General features: G+C 53.4%; 1 protein-coding gene across 4 annotated transcripts in view; it reads left to right on the forward strand.

Moving 5' to 3' along the window:
• LOC140388056 (proton myo-inositol cotransporter-like) overlaps window positions 1-23,662 on the forward strand; it is a 296,561-nt gene that overhangs the window by 178,692 nt on the left and 94,207 nt on the right. For all 4 annotated transcript variants that reach the window (XR_011934072.1, XM_072471652.1, XM_072471651.1 and 1 more), the window contains exon 4: window positions 341-449. Coding sequence is in view for 3 of the 4 variants with exons in the window: in XM_072471652.1 (XP_072327753.1) it covers window positions 341-449 (109 nt within the window). In the remaining variant the exon portion in view is untranslated. The remainder of the gene's footprint in view (window positions 1-340; window positions 450-23,662) is intronic.

The raw sequence follows: 23,662 nt of genomic DNA on the forward strand, positions 1-23,662 counted from the left end.
CTTTAGATTTCTTATTGTGAAGATAAATTACATTTCCTGACATCTGCCTCTAGAAATGAGCATTTGCTGTGCTAAAGTGGTAGTGAGGAGAATAAAGAGAGGCACTTCTGATATAGATTATCATTTTCTGCTCAATGGGAATTTGGCAGAAAGGTTGCCGGAATTCATTGCAAATTAAATCATTCAAGAAATTGTTTTTGTTTGGGAACAACATATTGAATGTTCTTGTTTTAGTTTGCACTTGTGACATTTACAACTCTTGAGCTGTAAATGTGGTGGAAGCCCTATGGATTCTGTTGTTTACGTTTACATCAATGATGTGAATTTTCCTTTGTAATAGGTGATACCGTGTTGTGGAAGATGATAACCTACCCCCCAACCCGTAGAGCGCTGATAGTTGGATGTGGATTGCAGCTCATTCAGCAACTTTCTGGTATCAACACAGTCATGTATGTACCCAATTCCCTCCTGAAATTATGCTACCAGGATTCTTTAAACATTGATTTGATTTTTAGATGCTTTTCTCTATAATATTGCAAATAACACTCTGAATTCGGAATAAAGCTCTCTGTGCCTTGTAAAGAACTTATTAGTGTGCTGTGGGCAGCCAAGACAGACTGAAATTGTGGACAAAATATTTTGGGGCTTAAATTCAAGGCTATCAAAAAATGAACATGGGGATTGCATTGTGCAATTAATCCATGTCCATTAGTTATGATACAGGCTGCAGGCCAACCTTTGATACTTGCTCTTTTCAATGATTTTGGCATCCAGAAGTGGCAATTGTGTTGTTGATTAGCTGAGCAGATCAGTAGAGAATCAATATCATAAGCGGTTGTACAACTTATAGCTAACCTGCACTTCTTGAAGGGAAGACGATGTGTGGGATGGGGTGCACTTGAAAAACATTGAACAATGTCATAACATGGGAGAGAGTGAGCTCCAATGTTTTTAGATGCTGCACTGAAAGGCTTGGTGCACAAACTGGAAAGTAGATGAGATGTCCTGTATCTGCAGCGGACCAGCAGATCCTCTAGACACATGGCACAGGACGAAATGGGAGAAGATAGTGGAGGTCAATGCCAGAGTTTCATAACCTCATGGCTGATCATGGTTCGTGAATGCATTTTTAGATGCAGTGCTAAGCCTCAGACAAAGCTCAATTTGCGAACTACCCCTTCGTCCATCCTCCGAATCACTCATCTATTAACAAGGTACACTATACCATCGTGTAGTTAACACAGCTGCAAGCCTTACACTTACATCTTCCTGCTTGCACACACTTCCAGCTAATTAACCATGGCAGCCACATCTGCCATTGCACAGCACACTTCAACATGCTTTCTCTCATGGGGCAAGGTGCACATAATCTAAGGTTGTAGGGGATGAGCAGAGGTGGGCAGGTGCAGCATGTCCTATGGAAGAGACTGTCCTGGCCATTATTAAAGCAGTCATTCCCACATTGTGGCTATTGGTGGAGCTGAAATCAACCTCCTATCTAATATTCCTTTTTGCATCCCATCTCAATCACATCTCACCCTCTTCTGTAGGTGACGTAAGCATGCAGTTCTTATTTCCTCACTGCCACCTGCCACCACTGCCCCCAACCTCCTTTCATATACTCAAGAATTTCAACCATAATGCATTGGAAAAACTGTAAGTTTTTAAAAAGTAATTTGTAATTCCAATTCGCACCCAAAATATCAGCTCAGATACTGACCGTGCAGTTTATGTTGATACACCCTGCTGCTGAATATGTGTTTGGTGTGTGAAGTTTAAAAGAAAGGCATTGGCTGGTGCATTGCACTGTTGGTGACCATTGTTAACACCATGTTCCACCTGTTAAGGATATGAGAAAATAGGAGCAGGAGTAGACCGTAGTGAAAATACATCAAGGTGAATTTGGATTCATGCCTGGAAGAAGCTTCAGCAATGCCATTTTTTTGAGATGAGTAATGGTGAAATGTCACCATTGGGGGCAGCACGGTAGCGTAGTGGTGAGCACAGTTTCTTCACAGCTCCAGGTTCGATTCGCGGCTTGGGTCACTGTCTGTGGTGTCTGCACGTTCACCCCGTGTGTGCGTGGGTTTCCTGCGGGTGCTCCGGTTTCCTCCCACAGTCCAAAGATATGCAGGTTAGGTGGAATGGCTATGCTAAATTGCCCTTAATGTCCAAAAAGGTTAATTGGGGTTACTGAGTTACTGGGTTAAGGGGATGGGGTGGAGGAGGTACGTGCTTGAGTGGGGTGCTCTTTCCAAGAGAAGGTGCAGACTCGATGGGCCAAATGGCCTCCTTCTGCGCTGTAAATTCTATGATTCTATGATCAGGAAGCCTAATACAACATAAGACTGTATCCATCGATCTAGATGGTTGGTGCCCCACTAAAATGTCAAGTGAGGAAGGCTGGATATGTGTTAGAATTTGTGGAGTCCCTGAGAAGTGTGTATGATTATTACAGGATATGTGCAAAGAGTAAGAAGCAGTGTAGTAAGAAGGGAGGAGAGTGAGAGTTATGACATCAAAAGGATGGTCATTGTGCCTCTTCCTCTTAAGTGAGATAGTAAGTGCAATGGTCAATGACGTTGAGCTATATGGTTGGGATGATTTGAGCATGGCTGAGTATCTGGAGAAGTGGAGAAAACAGGCACAGGGAAGCTAGGTAGACAAAAAATATATATTGATTGACCGTTTAAGCCGAGGGAAGTGAATCAGATTGAAGGTGTAAAGATTATGGCTATTGACATTTAGGAAGTAAGTAGTTCAAGTCCTTGGTGTCAGTGGCAAAAGGTGGAGTATGGAAATGGAAACTAAGCCATGACTTTGACCTGGTTGGAAAAATTGGAAGAAGTGCGATGGCGTGCTATGTGAAAGAAAAGTATTGCTGAAACTGAAAGGAAAAATCTACAAGACAGGTGTGAGACCGATCTTGTTATTTGGTGCAGAAACGTGAGCAATATCAGGAAGAGAGAAAAGCGATTGGATACTAATGAAATGCTGATGCTGAGATGGATGTATGAAATAACATAAAGGACAAGATAAGGGGCAAAATTCTCCGTTATCGGCGCAAAGTCCGCCGATCGGCGCAAAAAACGGCGCAAATCCGACCTGCGTCACACCGCAAAAAATCGTCGCGAAGTCTCCGGCCTGAAATGGACTAGCAGCGACATGACGGGATCCGCGCTTGCTCACGTGGTTCACGCCGTGCAGCGTCATACACGGCGTGACGGCTCATGAGGACGCGCTGCTCCCCCCCCACCCGACCGGAACACCCGACCGGATGGCTGGCCGCCGCTCAGCCCCGAGGTTCCAGTCACGGGATGTGGAGGCGCTCCTGGGAGCAGAGGAGGGAGGCCCTGTATCCCGGGCACGGCCGCAGAGTTGCCCCACGCCACAGCCGGCGTCTGTGGAGGGAGGTGGCAGAGGCCGTCACCGCTGCGGCCCTGACACCACGGAGAGGCACCCAGTGCCATAAGAAGGTGAACGATCTCGTCAGAGCAGGCAGAGTGAGCCTCCCCCATATCCCCCATATCCCCCCCTCCCCCATATCCCCCCCTCCCCCATATCCCCCCTCCCCCGTATCCCCCCTCCCCCGTATCCCCCCTCCCCCGTATCCCCCCTCCGTCATATCCCCCCTCCCCCATATCCCCCTCCCCCATAAACCCCCTCCCCCATATCCCCCTCCCCCATATCCATCCCCCCATATCACCCCTCCCCCATATCCCCGCTCCCCCATATCCCCCCTCCTCCATATCCCCCCTCCCCCATATCCCCCTCCCCCATATCCCCCCTCCCCCATATCCCCCATATCTCCCCCCTCCCCCATATCTCCCCCTCCCCCATATCTCCCCCCTCCCCCATATTCCCCCTCCCCCATATTCCCCCTCCCCCATATCCCCCTTCCCCCATATCCCCCCTCCCCCATATCCCCCTCCCCCATATCCCCAAATGAATCCAGCCCTAACCTTCACCTCTGCAATACACGCGCAACCGATGGTGTGCATTCATATACCTGTCTAACACTGTTGCCTTTTACCCCCGCCACCCCCCCCCCCCCCCCCCCCCCCCCCCCCACCGGCCACAGGAGAAACGCGCGCACAACACCAGGGAGCATGTGAGGACTGGAGGAGGCCCCGCTGATGAGAGGCCACTGACCGAACACGAGGAAAGGGCCCTGGAACTGGCTGGCGGACCTGAGGACCGGGAGGTTGCTGATGCAGAGGTCGGGGGCGTACTAGCAAGTGAGCCACCGACAGCCCGTCCCCATATCCCCCCTCCCCCATATCCCCCCTGCCCCATATCACCTGATCACTGCCTGCGTGTCTAACCATGCATGCTTCATTGTGTATCGCAGGAGCAAACGTCGAGGCACCCATCCCCGCAGATGCAGACTGCCCGCAGGATGCCCCTCGGAGGCCACGGGAGACGGAGAGACCCGGATCCTCTGGCATGCGACGCCCGCAGGATGCCCCTCGCACACCACGGGAGACGGAGAGACCCGGACCCTCCGGCATGCGATGCCCGCAGGATGCCCCTCGCACACCACGGGAGACGGAGAGACCCGGACCCTCCTGCATTCGACGCCCGCAGGATGTCCCTTGGAGACCACGGGAGACGGAGAGACCTGGAGCAACAGGGAGACGACGCCCCCGTCACGTGTGGGTGCGACGACGCAGGCATGTGCCACCCAGCGACGCGAGGCAGCCACAGGCCCCCGTCACAGCCGAGCCAGGACACCACTACCCAGGACACCCCTACCCGGGACAGCACTACCCGGGACACCACTACCGAGGAAGACGAAATACCGGACAGTGACGCAGAGTGGATGGGTGGAGATGAACCCCCACCCCAAAGTGCCATGGACTCCGAGTGGGACGAAGAGCACGACACAACGCCACTGCTGTCACCAACACCCTCCACCATCGCAGAAACACTCACCTCGGTTGGGCACTTTAGTGATGAGGCGTCTGGTACACTCACTGGTGCGCACAACACAGCCGTCCCGGTACAGCAGGTGGAGGTAGGAGCAGCAGAGGGGCCGGGCGGTCGGAGGGCAGCCCAGCCCAAGCGAACATCTGCCGCCCAGATGAATCCCGGGTTCCTGGAGTTACCACACCCACCCATAGATCCGATGCAACCACCGACCCGGAGACGAGCGAAGAGGGTGACGGCTGGCTTGCGGCGGCTGCAGTTGCAGGTGGAGGAGTCCACCCGCGCCCAGGAGCTGGGAGTGGTGCCGGTCATACGTGCCACCCAGGCCGACACCGCACGGGTGGCGTCCGCGGTGGAGGTAATGGGTGCGACGGTGTCAGATATGGGGAACGGCTTGCGAGGCCTGGGGCTTTCCGTGCAGGCGGCGTCTGTGGCCCAGGACATGGCTGCCCTCTCACAGGAGGCCATGAGCCAGTGCCAGCGCCAGATGGCAGAGGCGCTCAACGCCATGGCCCAGTCTCTGCAGGCCATGGCCCAGTCTCAGCAGGCCATAGCCCAGTCTCTGCAGGCCATCGCTGAGGGCATCGGCGCCATTGGCCATGTGCGAGCCGGCGTTGCACAGTCACAGACAGGGTTTGCCAATCCCCTGGGCTCCATGGCTGCAAACCTGCAGACCCCTGTCGATACCAGCACGGGCCTCCAGGACTGGCAGCGCCAGATGTCGGGGGGGCGTCGGATGGCCAGTCCGTTCTCATCCCCCACCCATGTAGAGGCCTGGGGGGCATCGGGCACCCCGAGGGAGGAGGAGGTGGTGTGGTCCGTCCCGGGTCCCCCTGTAGGGGAGGTCCCGGAACACTGCGACACCTCGGACTCCCCCCCCCCCCCCCCCCCCCACCTTCCGTCCCAGGTGCATCGGGTGGGCAACGGGCAGGACAGGCTGGCAGCTCGCCATCCCAGTCGCCCGGGTCGCAGCCTGGCCCATCTAGGCCAGGACGCCCCAGGAAACGGCCGCCAAAGGGATCCTGTGTCAGAGGGCAAGATTCACAGGAGTCCACCTCCAGTTCTGCTGTACCGTCTGGGGAACCACGTAGACGTAGTCAAAGGGCCCGTAAGGCCAAGCAATTAGACACTGAGTAAGTTGACACGGGTGCAGGGCACAGATGAGTTTTCGGGGCTAGGGCACGTGCATGAACTCCTTTGGTTAGTAAAGTCAATGTTACACCCACAGAAGCTGCCTTTGTGCTCTGTCCAAAGCGTGCGGGGGTGTCATGTACGTTGAGCGCAAGTGTGTGTGTGTGAGGGGTGATCTTACCTCAGCCCCAGGTGTGTCTGCCCCTTCCCCCTGGGCCGCCATCAACATCCCCCCGGGCAGAGGACGGGACCGTGTGCTGCAGTGTCACAGCCGCATGCAGGGATGGTCCGGGTGGATGGTGGTACTGTGGCCATGGGTCAGACATAGTCCGACGATGTGGAGCCAGGAGCTCATCGCAGGGCGGGTTGTCATCATCCTCCATGGCCTGCAATAGACACGCGTCCACCGGCAACTGTGTGAGCCCGGCCGTTGTGCCGCAGGTGGATCGGCAATGGGGGGGGGTGGTGTGCATGCGGGTGGGGTGGGTGGGGTTGGGGAGGGGGGTGAGTGTGCTGGATGGGTGGGGGGTGTGGGTGGTCGGCTGTTGCCATGGTGTGCGGTCTGTGGCCATACTACCCGATTCCCACGTCCATCTAGTCAGTGAAGCGGGCGGTTATTAGCCTGTCCCGTGCCCGCTGGGCCAGCCGGTAACGGTGGACAGCCACCCGCCTGTGTCTAGCCCGTCTGCCCTGACCATTACCCCCATCCCCCTCATCTAGGGAGGACTGCGCCTCTTCCTGCTGCTCCTCCACTCCGCCCTCCTCTGCCTGCGGCACATCGCCCCTCTGCTGGGCTATGTTGTGCAGGACGCAGCACACCACAATGATGCGGCCGACCCTATCTGACCGATACTGGAGGGCGCCCCCAGAGAGGTCCAGGCACCTGAAACGCATCTTCAGCACGCCAAAGCACCTATCACTCCCCTTGTCGCTACATGGGCATCATTGTAGCAGTTCTCCGCCTCATTGCGTGGCCTCCGTATAGGCGTCATCAGCCACGATCGCAATGTCGCCCAGCAACCAGCCCCTCAACCGGGGATGGCGTCCCTCGTACATGCCGGTGATTGATGACCGCGACAACACGTATGAGTCGTGTACACTGCCCGGGTAACGAACACGTATGAGTCGTGTACACTGCCCGGGTAACGGGCGCAGACGTGCAGGATCATCATGCGGTGGTCGCAGACCACCTGTATGTTCATCGAATAGGTCCCCTTCCTATTGGTGAACACGGCCCTGTTATCTGCAGGTGGCCGCACGGCGACGTGCATCCCATCAATCGCGCCCTGGACCATGGGGAACCCGGCCACAGCAGAGAAGCCCACGGCCCGGGCACCTTGGCTGGCCCGGTCCACAGGGAAGCAGATGTAGCGGTGCGCCATGGCATATAGGGCGTCTGTCACTGCCCCGATGCACCAATGTCTGCGATATGCCGGACAGGTCTCCACTCGGTGCCTGGAATGACCCCGTTGCATAAATGTTCAGGGCCACCGTAACCTTGACGGACACGGGGAGAGGGTGTCCCCCACCAGTGCCACGCGGTGACAGGTGTGCCAGCAGGTGGCAGATGTGCGCCACGGTTTCCCGCCTCATCCGGACTCTCCTCCTGCACTCCCGGTCCGTGAGGTCCTGGTATGACTGCCGGGGCCGGTACACATGGGGTGCTCTCGGGTGTCTCCGTTGCCGTGGGGCCGCGACGTCCTCCTCCCCCTCCTTGTCCTGTCGGTCAGGTGTCCCTCCAGCCTGGGCGGCTGCCGCCTGCCCCTCTGTGGCAGCCTGCGCCACCTCTCTGGCACGCTCCTCCTCCTCCTCATCCAGGGCAACATAGACATTAGCGGCTGCCGCCACGGCGGCCAACATCGCTGGATGATCAGAAAACATGACGGCCTTGGGGGGGGGGGGGGGGAACGGACGACATGTCATCATTGCCCATACCCCCTCCTCCCCCCAGCCAGGTGGCATGGACCGCATGGGTCCAACTGTTGGAGGCTGGCACCTGGCCAGGTGGACCAACTCACTTGCCCTCGCACCCCCCTCCCCGGCACGGGCCCCCCCATCCTCCTCCCCGGCACGGGCCCCCCATCCTCCTCCCCGGCACGGGCCCCCCATCCTCCTCCCCGGCACGGGCCCCCCATCCTCCTCCCCGGCACGGACCCCCCATCCTCCTCCCCGGCACGGACCCAATCCTCCTCCCCGACACGCCCCCCCCAACCCCCTCCCCGGCACGGACCACATCCTCCTCCCCGGCACTGCCCCCCCCCCATCCTCCTCCCCGGCACGGGCACCCCATCCTCCTCCCCGGCACGGACCCCATCCTCCTCCCCGGCACGGACCCCCCTCCCCCCCCCATATCCTCCTCCCCGGCACGGACCCCCCCATCCTCCTCCCCGGCACGGACCCCCCCATCCTCCTCCCCGGCACGGACCCCCCCATCCTCCTCCCCGGCACGGACCCCCCATCCTCCTCCCCGGCACGGACCCCCCATCCCCCTCCCCGGCACGGACCCCCCCATCCCCCTCCCCGGTCCTCCCCGGCACGGACCCCCCCATCCTCCTCCCCGGCACGGGCACCCCATCCTCCTCCCCGGCACGGACCCCATCCTCCTCCCCGGCACGGACCCCCCATCCCCCTCCCCGGCACGGACCCCATCCTCCTCCCCGGCACGGACCCCATCCTCCTCCCCGTCCCTCCCCGGCAAGGACCCCCCCATCCCCCTCCCCGGCACGGGCCCCCCATCCTCCTCCCCGGCACGGGCCCCCCATCCTCCTCCCCGGCACGGACCCCCCATCCTCCTCCCCGGCACGGACACCATCCTCCTCCCCGGCACGGACCCCCCCCCCCATCCTCCTCCCCGGCACGGGCCCCCCATCCTCCTCCCCGGCACGGACCCCCCCATCCTCCTCCCCGGCACGGACCCCCCATCCCCCTCCCCGGCACGGACCCCCCATCCCCCTCCCCGGCACGGTCCCCCCATCCCCCTCCCCGGCACGGACCCCATCCTCCTCCCCGGCACGGGCCCCCCATCCTCCTCCCCGGCACGGACCCCCCATCCTCCTCCCCGGCACGGACCCCATCCTCCTCTCCGGCACGGACCCCCCATCCTCCTCCCATGCACGGACCCCCCATCCTCCTCCCCGGCACGGGCCTCCCATCCTCCTCCCCGGCACGGGCCCCCCATCCTCCTCCCCGGCATGGACCCCCCATCCCCCTCCCCGGCACTGACCCCCCTCCCGGCACTCCCCCGGAGCCCAGCCCACTATAACCACCCCCCCCGCCGCACACACACACACACACACACACAACCCTAGATACACCTCTCCCCACACATTCAGACTGCGGCCACGCCATCGCCTGCCCAGCGGCCAACCCCCCAGGCCGTCACCCACCTCCACGCTGGTCGGCGTGAACCTGGAGCACAGGTTGACGCCGATTAAAAGGAGGTTTGATTTACGTCGAAGTGACCCGTCATCACGTCGACGGGACTTCGGCCCATCCGGACGGGAGAATATCGGCAGGCCCAAAATCGGCTGCCTTGCGCCCACCCGTGCCATTCTCCGATGTCTGCGGCGCCATTAACGCCCCGCCGACTTTTCTCCCTTCGGAGACTTCGGCAACCGGCGGGGGCGGGATTCACGGCGGCCAACGGCCATTCTCCGACCCGCTGGGGGGTCGGAGAATGACGCCCCTGGTTTTAATGCACGGGGTGGGGTGGGGGGGAGGTTGAGTCAGTGAAGATAATAGAAGCATTGAAGAAAATAGTCAAGAAGAGGGTGAAATGGCATGATTATCTTTTGCGGAGAGAACAAGAAAATGTTGTGAGACGAGTGGTGAAGGTGGAACTTCCATGAAGAAAGAGAGGAAGAACGGTGGCAAGAAATCCCATTTTCTCCCCAACTGTGTTTTGTATGGTAGTGTTGATAGGTTGGTTGTATCTATACTTCAATGATTCAGTTCTATCGTGTCAAATTGAGAAATAATTAAACATTCTGAAGAATTTTAGCATGTTGGAAGAATCCTAAATGTCATAGTACAGAAACGAACTATTTGGTTCATCAAACTTGCACCATTTTTTATCCACATTAATAATTTAATCTAATCCCATTCCGCTGCTTCCTCTTCGTATCATTTAGTATTTCTTTCAAAGTAGCTCATTCCCCACTAAAAGAATTAATGAATCTGCTTCAATGATTCATGACAAAGTTTCAAACTACAATTAACATTTGTAAAATTGTTTCATAGCTGTGGTTTTTTGAATAAAAGCAAAGAAAAGAACAGGGGTGCATAATTTGAGGAAGCAGCATCTAACCAATGGGAACGGACAAAGTTACGTTCCCTCACCACAGTGAATGAGTTTATGCTTGGCATCATTGGAGCGGCCATGCAGGGCTGAAACCATTTGAAGGTATCATTTTAATGCCTCAAACTCCTTCTGACATTCCACCTCCCTCTCAGCTCACAATCTCTTCTGCTTTACAAGCTGCAGATGGTGCAAGTCTGCACCACTTGCTTTACCTTCCCTTTCCACAACACTGCCGTTGTGCCCTTCTTTCAGATACCCAAGAATGACAACCTGACAAGGCAGTTATGGAAAAGCAGGAAGAAGTGATGAAGAAGAAACACTGTTAACACTGATAGCCACTAGCTCAGATAATGACACCCAGCATACTTCAGCAGGATAACTTAGAAGTGAGACATCGAGCATGACTTGCAGCTGAGGCAAAGGACAAGGTTAGTCCTGTTAGTACTCAAGCGCACAAACAAATTCTGCTTTCGAGGAGTCAGGTGAGAACTTTGAAGTAGTTTACAGATGAACGCTAATAGAAATGCACTCTAAGATGTTTGGTGCATTTAGGAAAACCAGAAAGCCTGGGGTTAATCCGGCACCAATTTGACGCAGGACTTTATGCAGAGCTTAGAACCCATCCTCTTCAGTATGAAAATGATAATCAATATAATTAGCACTGCTGCCTCACAGCGCCAGAGACCTGGCTTCAATTCTGACCTCCAGTGACTGTCCTTGTGGAGTTTGCACATTCTTCCCGTGTCTGCATGAGTTTCCTCCCACAGTCCAAAGAAGTGCAGGGTAGGTTGACTGGCCATGATAAATTGCTCCTAAGTGGGGTTACAGGGATAGGGTGGGGGATTGGACTTAGGTGTAGGGTGCTCTTTCAGAGGGTCGGTACAGGCTCGAAGAGCTGAATGGCCTCCTGCACTATAAGGATTCTATGAACCCAGGCCAAACCCCAACAGTTGCTAGGATAGGGGGCAGAAACCCCAATATTTGGGGTGGCACAGTGGTTAGCACTGCTGCATCACAGCACCAGGGATCCAGGTTCAATTCTGGTCTCTGGTGACTGTCTGTGTGGAGTTTACACTTCTCCTACGTGTCTGCGTGGGTTTCCTCCGGGTGCAACAGTTTCCTCCCACAGTCCAAAGATGTGCAGGTTCGATGGATTGGCCACGCTAATTTGCCCCATAGTGTCCAAAGGTTAGGTGGGGTTACTGGGTTACAGTCGGGGCATGGGCTTAGGTAGGGTACTCTTTCCATGGGTCGGTGCAGACTCGATGGGCAAAATGGCCTCCTTCTGCACTGTAGAGGTTCTATGATACATAACACATTTGTGGATACCATACTGCAGCATCTAATGGTCAACTGCTGCTACCTCTGTTTCTTCTGTAAAAACAAACATAAGCTACCTAATGACTAACTGCTGCAGTGGAAACATGACATTTGTCTTGCAAAGTGTGATTTTTGCCATCCGAGCTAGATGCCAGTATTCAGAGGGGCTTGCAAAGTGTCACAGCAATCCAGCAAAGTCCTCCAACAGATTGCTGCTGAAGTGCTGCCTCATGGGGTGGCAATTGTTCAATGAGGCAGAAACTTCCTGTCCTTTCACCATTTTTCCCACCCACCACTACCAGTCAAGCGTTGTTGCCCATTGAACAACCAGACTAGATTTCTGCTCTGTGTGCCGGGATGACGCAGTCCAAAGTCTGGTTTTCTAGTCCTGGAGCAGTCTGGACAGCCTACAAAGCAAGCTGCATCCATCCCCACTGAAAGTTTGCAGCCTTCCATCAACCATGTTACAACGACTGGGGTGACACTGCATTGGGGTAATCTAACAGATAGGATACTCTGAAGGCAGAATAGGGATTATTTGTAGCTAGTTGTATGTAATATGACAAGATTTGATATACAAGTTTATATGTTTAGAATGTTTATTTTGCATTTACTTTTATTTGATCATTATGGGCAAGCAAGAATGTCCTGTTCAGTAACAGAAGAAAAATAATCAAAGAGGCTATTCGGGTTCTGTTTATTGACATTGCAGGCGAATGAGTTGATCATGGCCACCTTGGTCAGAATGGATCTATGTTGAATACGTCCTCTGTCCGTCTTTCTTCATGCCCTCTTTTGTGTTTAACCATTCATGGAATGTGAGCACCATTGGCAAGCCTAGTGTAGCACCGTCAATATGACGCGAGGCAGGTTGAGGTAATGTCAATTGAAGGCTTTATTAAGCAGAACTTTATCCCCAGCAGCGTGGTTACAGAATGCAACTGCTGAGGGAAATGGAGGGAAAAACTGGGTTCTTATACCGGCATTTCTGGGTGGAGTCCAGTAGGTGGCAGATCCTATCAGGACCTGGCATCCCTCCACCAATAGCCTGTCGACACGTGGTGTACCGTATTACCCCTAATACATACCACCACATTCACCCCTTGTTGAAAAAAAACCCGGCCGGATGGTGGTTCGCATGGTGGTAGGGGTTTACAGAGTCGGTACTGTGCCGTAACTTTGAAAACACAAAATTATCGCTTCAACTGGGCCAACAGGCCAAACAGGGTCGGCATGATGCCATAACTATAACAAGACACAATAACTGAAAACGTTGAGAGTTAAAGTGATTCGATGAGCCGGATGGGTGCCCTGGTCGTCCTTTCCGATCGTCTCGGGCGTGGTTGCTGGCTCGAGTCCCGTCGACTCTGGAAGCGTAGCGCTGTCCCCTGTGTCCTTACTCCTGGGCGGGTCTGGGAGGAGAACTGAACCCCCCGCGAAGGGGGTGGCTGCGGGATGAACCGGCGGGAGTGAGGAGGTGGTGATTGGCGTTGGGGGGGGTGTGGGTAGCTCCGGCGGGCGCCAGATCTTGCAGGGAGACCGTGTCCTGTCGCCCATCGGGGTACTCCACATTGGCGTATTGCGGGTTGGCGTGAAGGAGATGCACCTGTTCCACCAACGGATCTGACTTGTGCGCCCGCACATGTTTCCGGGGCAGAATGGGTCCCGGAGCTGCTAGCCATGTCGGAAGTGGCGTTCCAGAGGAGGACTTCCTAGGAAAGAGGAGGAGGCGCTCGTGAGGCGTTTGATTCGTGGTGGTGCACAGCAGGGACCGGATAGAGTGAAGGGCATCCGGGAGGACTTCCTGCCAGCGGGAAATTGGGAGGCTCCTAGACCGGAGGGCCAGCAGGACGGCCTTCCAGACCGTTCCATTCTCCCTTTCTACCTGCCCGTTCCCCCGGGGGTTGTAACTGGTCGTCCTGCTCGAGGCTATGCCCCTGCTGAGCAGGAATTGACACAGTTCGTCACTCATAAAGGAGGACCCCCTGTCGCTATGGATATAGTCGGGGTAACCGAACAGTGTAAAAATGGTACCGAGGGCTTTAATGACCGTGGACGCTGTCATGTCGGGGCAGGGGATGGCGAAAGGGAAACGGGAGTATTCGTCAACGACGTTCAGGAAGTACGCATTGCGATCGGTGGAGGGGAGGGGGCCTTTGAAATCCAAACTGAGGCGTTCAAAGGGTCGAGAGGCCTTAACCAGGTGCGCTCTATCTGGCCTGAAAAAGTGCGGTTTGCACTCAGCGCAGATCTGGCAGTTTCTGGTGACTGTTCGGACGTCCTCGACGGAGTAAGGGAGGTTGCGGGCCTTAAGGAAGTGGTAGAAACGAGTGACCCCCGGGTGGCAGAGGTCCTCGTGGAGGGCTTGTAGGTGGTCCACTTGTATCTTGGCACATGTGCCGCGAGATAGGGCATCGGATGGCTCGTTCAGCTTTCCGGGACGATACAAGATCTCATAATTGAAGGTGGAGAGTTCGATCCTCCACCGCAAGATCTTGTCTTTCTTGATCTTGCCCCGCTGTGCATTATCGAACATGAAGGCAACCGACTGTTGGTCAGTGAGGAGAGTGAATCTCCTACCGGCCAGGTAATGCCTCCAGTGTCGCACAGCTTCCACTATTGCTTGTGCCTCCTTTTCCACTGAGGAGTGGCGGATTTCTGAAGCGTGGAGGGTTCGGGAGAAGAAGGCCACGGGTCTGCCTGCTTGGTTGAGGGTGGCCGCCAGAGCTACATCCGATGCGTCGCTCTCGACCTGGAAGGGGAGGGACTCGTCGATGGCACGCATCGTGGCCTTTGCGATATCCGTTTTGATGCGGCTAAAGGCCTGGCATGCCTCTGTCGTCTGGGGAAAAGTAGTGGACTGGATTAGTGCACGGGCCTTGCCTGCGTACTGGGGGACCCACTGGGTGTAATAAGAAAAGAAGTTGTCTGCGTACTGGGGGACCCACTGGGTGTAATGAGAAAAGAAGCCCAGGCAACGTTTCAGGGCTTTGGCACAGTGGGGGAGAGGGAACTCCATGAGGGGGCGCATGCATTCAGGGTCGGGGCCTATCACTCCATTACGCACTACGTAGCCCAGGATGGCTAGACGATCGGTGCGGAACACACATTTTTCTTTGTTGTAAGTGAGGTTCAGGGTGTGAGCGGTCTGGAGGAATTTTTGGAGGTTGGCGTCGTGGTCCTGCTGGTCGTGGCCGCAGATGGTGACGTTGTCGAGATACGGGAACGTGGCCCGTAAACCGTGCTGGTCAACCATTCGGTCCATCTCTCGTTGGAAGACCGAGACTCCGTTCGTGACGCCGAATGGAACCCTTAAAAAGTGGTATAACCGCCCGTCTGCTTCGAAGGCAGTATAGTTGCGGTCACCGGGACGGATGGGGAGTTGGTGGTAGGTGGACTTGAGGTCCATGGTGGAAAAGACCTTGTACTGTGCAATCCGATTGACCATGTCGGATATGCGGGGGAGAGGGTACGCATCTAGCTGAGTGTACCTGTTGATGGTCTGACTATAGTCGATGACCATCCTCTGTTTCTCCCCGGTCTTAACAACTACCACCTGGGCTCTCCAGGGACTGTTGCTAGCCTGGATGATGCCTTCCTTCAGCAGCCTCTGGACTTCGGACCGGATAAATGCTCAGTCCTGGGCGCTGTACCGTCTGCTCCTTGTGGCGACGGGTTTGCAATCCAGTGTGAGGTTCGCAAACAAGGAAGGCGGTTCAACCTTGAGGGTCGCGAGGCCGCAGACAGTCAGTGGGGGTATAGTGCCGCCAAATTTAAATGTTAAACTCTGGAGGTTGCATTGGAAGTCCAACCCTAGGAATGTGGGCGCACAGATGGGGGAGGACATACAGCCGGTAATTTCGGAACTCCCTCCCCTGCACCGTTAGGTTAGCGATGCAGAACCCCGTGATCTGAACGGAGTGGGATCCCGCCGCCAGGAAAATTTTCTGGGTGCTTGGCCGAATTATGAGGGAACAGCGCCTTACCGTGTCGGAATGAATGAAGCTCTCCGTTCTCCCAGAGTCGATAAGACACGGCGTCTCGTAGCCATTCACTAGGACTGTAGTGGTTGCAGTCTGGAGCGTCCGGGGTCGCGACTGGTCGAGGGTCGTCGAAGCCGGACGTGGTTGTTGAAGTTGAGCATCGTAATCAGGCAGTATGTGGCCGTCTGTGTTGGGGTCCTTCAGCCAAGATGGCGGCGTCCACGGATCGAGCGCGGTCGGGAGTGGACAAAATGGCGGCGCCCATCTCTCCCTTGTGGCGTCCGGGGTCCAAAATGGCGGCGTCCGTTGGTCACACGTGGATCGCTGGGGGGGGGGGCTGGGTCTGTGGTCCCGTTTCTTCCCCGGAGAAAGCGGCGACCCCGCGGGACTTGCACACCGTCGCGTAGTGGCCTTTCTTCCCGCAGCTTTTGCAGGTAGCCGCGCGGGCCGGGCATCGCTACTGAGGGTGTTTCGGCTGGCCGCAAAAATAGCATCGGGGCCCCCCGGTTGGTCTGGTGTTTTGGCCACGCAGGTTTGCGGGGGTGGGGGGGGTGTCGGAGAGTCGACCGCAACGGGGGTCCACGGAGCCCAAGGGGCTGTAGTGCGGTCGGGGGCGTAGGTGCGGGCGTTACGCGAGGCCACATCGAGGGATGCCGCCAGGGCCCGAGCTTCTGTAAGTCCCAGAGATTCTTTCTCCAGAAGCCTCTGGCGGATCTGGGAAGAGGCCAAACCTGCCACGTACGCATCGCGGACCAGGAGCTCTGTGTGTTCACTCGCTGTTACCGCCGGGCAGTTGCAGTTTCGACCCAGGATCTGCAGGGCGTTATAAAACTCGTCCAGCGATTCCCCCGGAAATTGCCGTCGTGTGGCGAGCTGGTAGCGAGCAAAAACCTGGTTGGCGGGCCGGATGTAGATATCCTTCAGCGCGGCGATGGCACCAGTGAAACCGTCCTCGATAAGGGAGTAGACGTCAGGACTCACCCTGGAATAGAGGACCTGGATCCTTTGTTCGTCAGTCGGTGTGCCGGGGGCCGTTCGGAGGTAGCCCTCAAAGCATGCCATCCAGTGTTTGAAGATAGAGGCCGAGTTAGCTGCTTGGGGTGCGATGCGCAGGCACTCCGGGGTGATTCGGAGCTCCATGTTCCCACGTCGTTTTCTTCAATTTAAATTCTGCTTAATAAATTGTAGCACCGTCAATATGACGCGAGGCAGGTTGAGGTAATGTCAATTGAAGGCTTTATTAAGCAGAACTTTATCCCCAGCAGCATGGTTACAGAATGCAACTGCTGAGGGAAATGGCGGGAAAAACTGGGTTCTTATACCGGCATTTCTGGGTGGAGTCCAGTAGTTGGCAGATCCTATCAGAACCTGGCATCCCTCCACCAATAGCCTGTCGACACGTGGTGTACCGTATTACCCGTAATACATACCACCACACCTAGTATTTATTGCTTCCCATTAGTTGAAAGAGCAACATTGTAGCTGGTTTCTCCTAAGTATGTTCCAATTTGCTTTTGTGTTTTTATGGCAATGCCAGAGAGCACCTGTTCAATTGAGTCACAAAACTTGGTTTTTATCTGAGTAAGCAGTATGCTTGACATTGATACACGGACAGCATTTCTGTTTTGATTGAAAAAAAAAAATCAAGGTTTGCATACTCGCCCAAGTGCTCACCAGGGAATGATCTGTATTGCAATCAGCGCTGTAGCAGCTGCATTTTTTTGAGAATTCTGTTCAGTGTCATGTCTGGTGATGATCAGATACAGCAGTGCCAATGCCCAGATCTTTTGGTGTCTTCAAGACACTTAACGACATGGCTTGTTCTGAAAGAAGGTGTGAATTACACAAAGCTTGTGGAAGCAACAAAGTTCAAGTCGTCTGTCTTTTGACTTTATGGCATTGGAAATGTAATTGACAGGGGCAGGAGGGTCATGTCTCATGGCCAGCACCCACTATTGCATTTAAATTCCCAGTAGGTAAAGATGTTCTGACAGGAATTCTGCTGATAATTGTCTAGCTCCTCATGGAACTGGTTTTCCATCATTAGGTGGAGCACAGTGTTGGAGCATAGGTACTGAGTTTAACTGTCTTACGTTGAGAGGAGGGTGGATAAAATCTGTTCTGAATCATGGTGGAGTGTTCTTTCATCAAGAGTAGTTCCTTATCGTGAAGCCTATACTTTGCTCATGTGTTTCCTCTGAACTCTTTCCTTGCCAGATGAACAAGGAAGGGTTTTCTTTCAGTGATCCGCACTCGGCAAATCTGGTCTGTTGTGGGGATGCCATGTCTATCAAGTTCCATGTCAATCCCAGTGGTCGTGCACAAGTTATTGACCAGCTGCATGTCATCTGTCAGTCCTGCGCACATGGTCCTGACATTTCAGCTTGCCAATGTGATGCGACCATCAATTCACTCGAAGACACGTGGAGAAGTAAACCGTGGTTATTGGAGGGGTGGGGCCCTTTGAAATCGATACTGAGGCGTTCAAAGGGCCGGGATGCCTTTACCAGGTGGGCCTTATCCGGTCGATAGAAGTGTGGTTTACACTCCACACAGATTTGGCAGTCTCTGGTTATAGCTCTGACCTCCTCGGTGGAGTAGGGCAGGTTGCGGGCCTTGATGTAATGGGCGAGCCGGGTGATCCCCGGGTGGCAGAGGTCATAGTGGATAGCCCGTAGTCGGTCATCTTGCGCGCTGGCGCATGTGCCGCGGCACAGGGCATCTGGGGGCTCGATGAGCTTCCCAGGATGATATACTATATCGTAGTTATAGGTGGAGAGTTCGATCCTCCGCCTCAAGATCTTATCATTCTTGATCTTGCCCCGCTGCGTATTGTCAAACATGAAGGCAACCAATCGTTGGTCGGTGACTAGGGTAAACCTCCTACCAGCGAGGTAGTGCCTCCAGTGCCGCACGGTTTCCACGATGGCTTGGGCTTCTTTTTCGACCGAGGAGTGTCGAATTTCAGAGGTGGTGAGGGTGCGTGAAAAGAACGCTACCGGTCTGCCTGCTTGGTTGAGGGTGGCGGCAAGAGCGACCTCTGAGGCGTCGTTCTCCACCTGGAAGGGGACGGACTCGTCCACCGCGCGCATCGCGGCTTTGGCGATGTCCGGCTTGATGCAGCTGAAGGCCTGGCGGGCTTCGGCTGCCAGTGGAAAGAGGGTGGCCTTAAATAGTGGGCGGGCTTTGTCCGCATACTGGGGGACCCACTGGGCGTAATAGGAGAAACATCCAAGGCACCTTTTCAGGGCCTTGGGACAGTGAGGGAGTGAGGGCGCATATGGTCAGGATCGGGCCCTAGGCCCCACTTTCCACGACGTAGCCAAGGATGGCTAGCCTGGTTGTGCGGAAAACTCATTTCTCCTTGTTGTAGGTGAGATTGAGTTTTTGGGCTGTTTGGCGAAATCGGTGGAGGTTGGCATCCTGGTCCTGCTGATCATGGCCGCAGATGGTGACATTGTCCAAGTACGGAAACATGGCCCGCAGCCTGTACTGGTCCACCATTCGGTCCATCGCTCGTTGGAACACCGAAACCCCGTTCATGACGCCAAAGGGGACCCGGAGGAAATGGAAAAGGCGGCCGTCTGCCTCAAACGCTGTGTAGTGGCGGTCCTCCAGGCGGATTGGGAGCTGGTGGTATGCAGATTTCAGATCCACCGTGGAGAACACATGGTAGTACGCGATCTGATTTACCATGTCTGCAATCCGGGGAAGGGGGTACGCATCGAGTTGCGTAAACCGGTTAATGGTCTGGCTGTAATCAACCAACATCCGGGACTTTTACCCGGTCTTGACGACCACCACCTGAGCTTTCCAGGAGCTATTGCTGGCCTCTATGACCCCCTTCCCGCAAGAGGCGCTGGACCTCAGACCTAATGAACATCCTGTCCTGCATGCTATACCGCCTGCTTCTGGTGGCTACTGGCTTGCAATCGGCGGTGAGGTTTGCGAAGAGGGGGGGCGGGGGCGATTTTTAGGGTTGCAGGTCTGTGAGTTCGAGTTCTTAGACCTGGCCAGGCAGACCTTGGCGAAGTGTCCTTTTCGGCCGCAGCTGCTGCAGTTCGCGTTGCGGGCCGGGCAGTGCTGTCGGGGGTGTTGGGACTGGCCGCAAAAATAGCACGGTAGCCCCCCATGATGGACGGGCGGCTGCGCGGCACAGGCCTGGGGTAGTCTCTGGTCAGGGGCCCACGAGGAGGTTGTGTGGTCGGCCAGGAACACAGTAAGGCTCTGAAAAGCGACCGCCAAAGAGGTAGCCAGTTTTACCGTGTCGTCCAGGTCCTGGGCCCCTTTTTCGAGCAGGCGCTGTCTCACATAGTTTGATCGGACCCCCGGCACGTAAACGTCTCGGACGGCGAGCTCCATGTGCTGAGTGGCCGTAATGGCCTGGTAGTTACAGTTGCACGTGAGGGCTTTGAGGTCAAGTAGGTAACCATCTAGCGACTCCCCGGGGCGCTGGCGGCGGGTGGTGAAGACGTGTCACGCGTAGACCTTGTTCACAGGCCGCACGTTGAGGCGTTCGAGTAGTGCGAGGGTCTCTGTATAGGAAGCGGCTTTGTCGAGCTGGACAGAAATGCGACGGCTCACCCGTGCGTGGAGGAGGCTCAGCTGTTCATCAGTGACGGATGGCGTAGACGACGCGGCGAGATAGGCCTTGAAGCATCGAAGGCAATGTGAAAAAATGGATCGAGTTCCAGTTTGTCAGGTTTGAGGGCTGATTCCATAGTAGTATTTTAAGCTGATTAAATTGATGTGACCATCAATTCACTCGAAGACACGTGGAGAAGTAAACCGTGGTTATTGGAGGGAGGGGCCCTTTGAAATCGATACTGAGGCGTTCAAAGGGCCGGGATGCCTTGAAAGACATTTTTACCTTTTGGGCCCCATCCAGACTTCAACTCTCCTGATGTCTCCATAAGGGAGTAGAGCTATTCTCCCATAGCTGGGAGTTTAATTCATGAGAGCCAGAGTGTATTCACATGCCAATGGGCCTGCACTCTGCATTTTTGGGGTCCATCTTCCTCAGAGTTGCTCTGAGGTTTTAGCCTTGGGCTGTAGGATCTAGTTTTCATGTATTACCACGAGGAGACACAGCCTGAAGATTTGCGAATGGAGAGAGGCTGTGTACTCCCGGAAAGACGTTCGCATTAAGCTCTTTTCTTGTTCCGAAAAAGAGAAACCAGCTAGCACACAAAAGCAGAAAGTATGCAAACTCTTCTCACCCATACACAAGACACATCCCTCTAAGGGAGTAAATCCTGACAAAATATCTGGTGAGGAGTCCAAAGGCAGACAAATGTCTAAATATGTTATCTTTCTGGAAACTCCTGCAACCAAGCTAGTGCCAAATGTAGTGCTTTGTACTTCTTTGGACTTGACCAGGGAGGTCGAGAGGGAAACACTGACTTTTGGGCAGCCCAGGATCTCCATAGATTTTGCAGAGGTTTACTTACTAAAGAGGACATTATCAACCTGAAATCCTGTCATTTGCACCGATTTCTTATTTCATCTTACTCTCTCTTTTGTTATGATGTGGAGATGCCGGCGTTGGACTGGGGTGAGCACAGTACAAAGTCTTACAACACCAGGTTAAAGTCCAACAGGTTTGTTTCGATGTCACTAGCTTTCGGAGTGCTGCTCCTTCCTCAGGTAAGGAGCAGCGCTCCGAAAGCTAGTGACATCGAAACAAACCTGTTGGACTTTAACCTGGTGTTGTAAGACTTTGTACTGTCTCTCTTTTGTCATCCAGGGAGCTTTGACTTTGTTTGCTAGAACTAGATATTAGACACATGAAAAAATAGAATCTACTCGGGTATTTAAATGAAACCGAGGAGATGGCTAAATCGCTTGTTCCTGTTTCCATTTCTACCTGCCTTACCTCCCACCTCTGGTATTTACATGTTCTGTGTCTCATAAATATTATTACTTTCTCACATTCCTTTTATTGTCCCAGATCATTTCTTATTTTTTCATTTCATCTCTCTTCACTTGCATGCATGTATATTTCCATTTCGTATTCCTTTGTTCTGTTTCTTCTTAAATGCTGTTCATCTTCTTAGTTCTGACAAAATGTCTATACCTGATATACTAACTTGTTTGTTCTTTTCTGCCTGACCTGCTGTCTGAAGCATTATGTTTGGTACCAGATTGGTTGCAGGAGATCCTGGTTGTGTATTGTAAAAAGAGTTGCTTTAAATATTATGTTTTAAAGCAAATCGTTCCTGCAATTAAAATAGGTTAAGATGATATGGCTTTGATATTCCTTTGTTCTGTTTCTTCTTAAATGCTGTTCACCTTCTTAGTTCTGACAAAATGTCTATACCTGATATACTAACTTGTTTGTTCTTTTCTGCCTGACCTGCTGTCTGAAGCATTATGTTTGGTACCAGATTGGTTGCAGGAGATCCTGGTTGTGTATTGTAAAAAGAGTTGCTTTAAATATTATGTTTTAAAGCAAATCGTTCCTGCAATTGAAATAGGTTAAGATGATATGGCTTTGATATTTCCTTGTAGACTGCAAATAATCAATTTGTTAGCGTGTTTCTACAATTGATAATTAACTTCCCTCCATTACGTTTGTAGGTCTTTGAACTATTTCTACCTGTGAACATTGAGGGATAGAGGAAAATCACAGACGCTGGTAGGCAGTCAAGCTTTTGAAACCAAGAAACTGAGGCAGAGAGTTCTCGGCAAAGACTTGTGAAGGTTAGGAAGCAGGGGAGTTACTTAAATAGGGTGTTTATTGATTTTGTTTTTTAAGCTACGTAAAGACATGTTAAATTCATTTTTAAATTATGAATAAACCTGTTTAAATTAAATACCTTGTGTTTTGTACGAAGTATCATCTCATTAGTACTTGCTCGATCCACTTTCAGCGAGATTGAAGTAATCTTCATGTAAACTACACCGATTAGCTAAGAATTTTATTGCATCTTCTCAATGTTATTAGAAGTTTCTTTCTTTGCCATGGACTTATACAATTGGTCGCTGAATTTGAACATCATTTTTTCCAAATACTTTCATGGTATTGGGATTCGGGAAGGATTGTCGTCAACCAATGTGTTTGTGGAACTACAAAGTTGTATAGTTTGGGAAAATTAGATTTGTTAAGGATTTATGCTGTCCATAGGGAAGCAATGAAGTCTGCAGCAGAACAGATGCAGCATGAGTTTCGGGATTATTACTTTGTTCAATGTAGAATTTGTACTCTTTCTTCGGGTTGAGCAAAAAATAACAATCCTGTAAGTTCACAAAAATATAGTTTGCATTTATAAAATCTTTTTTTGCTTGATGCATATATGTATTTTAATATAGATTGGTAGTGCAGCTTTCTGTGTTGACTGAATACCACATTTATCTTGGCATGATTAAATTTACCTATTAATTCAGAAACTGTTTGAATCGTCGTTCATCTTGGCATTTTCTGCTTGTACCAGTCAGAGTGAAAAATGGTGAAAAAATGCAATTTTCATTGTTATCTGTTCCTGGGATGTGAACATCATTGGCAAGGCCAACATCTATTGCCCATCCCTAATTGTCCTTCAAATGAAGCTGCTGAACCACCACCTTGAACAGGTGCAATCCATCGGGTGTAAATATATCCATAATACTGTTGGGAACGTAGGGTTTTGACCCAGCATCAGTGACAAAACAAGATGATTCCAGATTACAATGGCATGTGGCTTTGAAGGTAACTTGCAGGTACTGGTATTTTCATGTATTTGCTGCTCTTGCTTGCCGAGTTGGTAGAGGTACAGGTTTGGAAGGTGCTGTCTAAAGCAATTTAGCGAGTTTCTGCAGTGCTTGTGAATAGTACACATTGAAGCCATGTGCATTGGTAGTACTCTGGTGGTACGCTCAGTGCTTCCTCCAAGTGATATTGGAGAAGACTTCCGGTGGCGGCTATGAGATGAGCGGTTGCACACAAGGTGGCTCCAGCTTGGGAACTTGGTTTTTGGCTCTTTGTGACGGGCGCAGTTTTGGAAAGAAAGGTAGGGTAATT

Source organism: Scyliorhinus torazame, chromosome 13, assembly GCF_047496885.1.
Source record: "Scyliorhinus torazame isolate Kashiwa2021f chromosome 13, sScyTor2.1, whole genome shotgun sequence".
Classification (NCBI taxonomy): domain Eukaryota; kingdom Metazoa; phylum Chordata; class Chondrichthyes; order Carcharhiniformes; family Scyliorhinidae; genus Scyliorhinus; species Scyliorhinus torazame.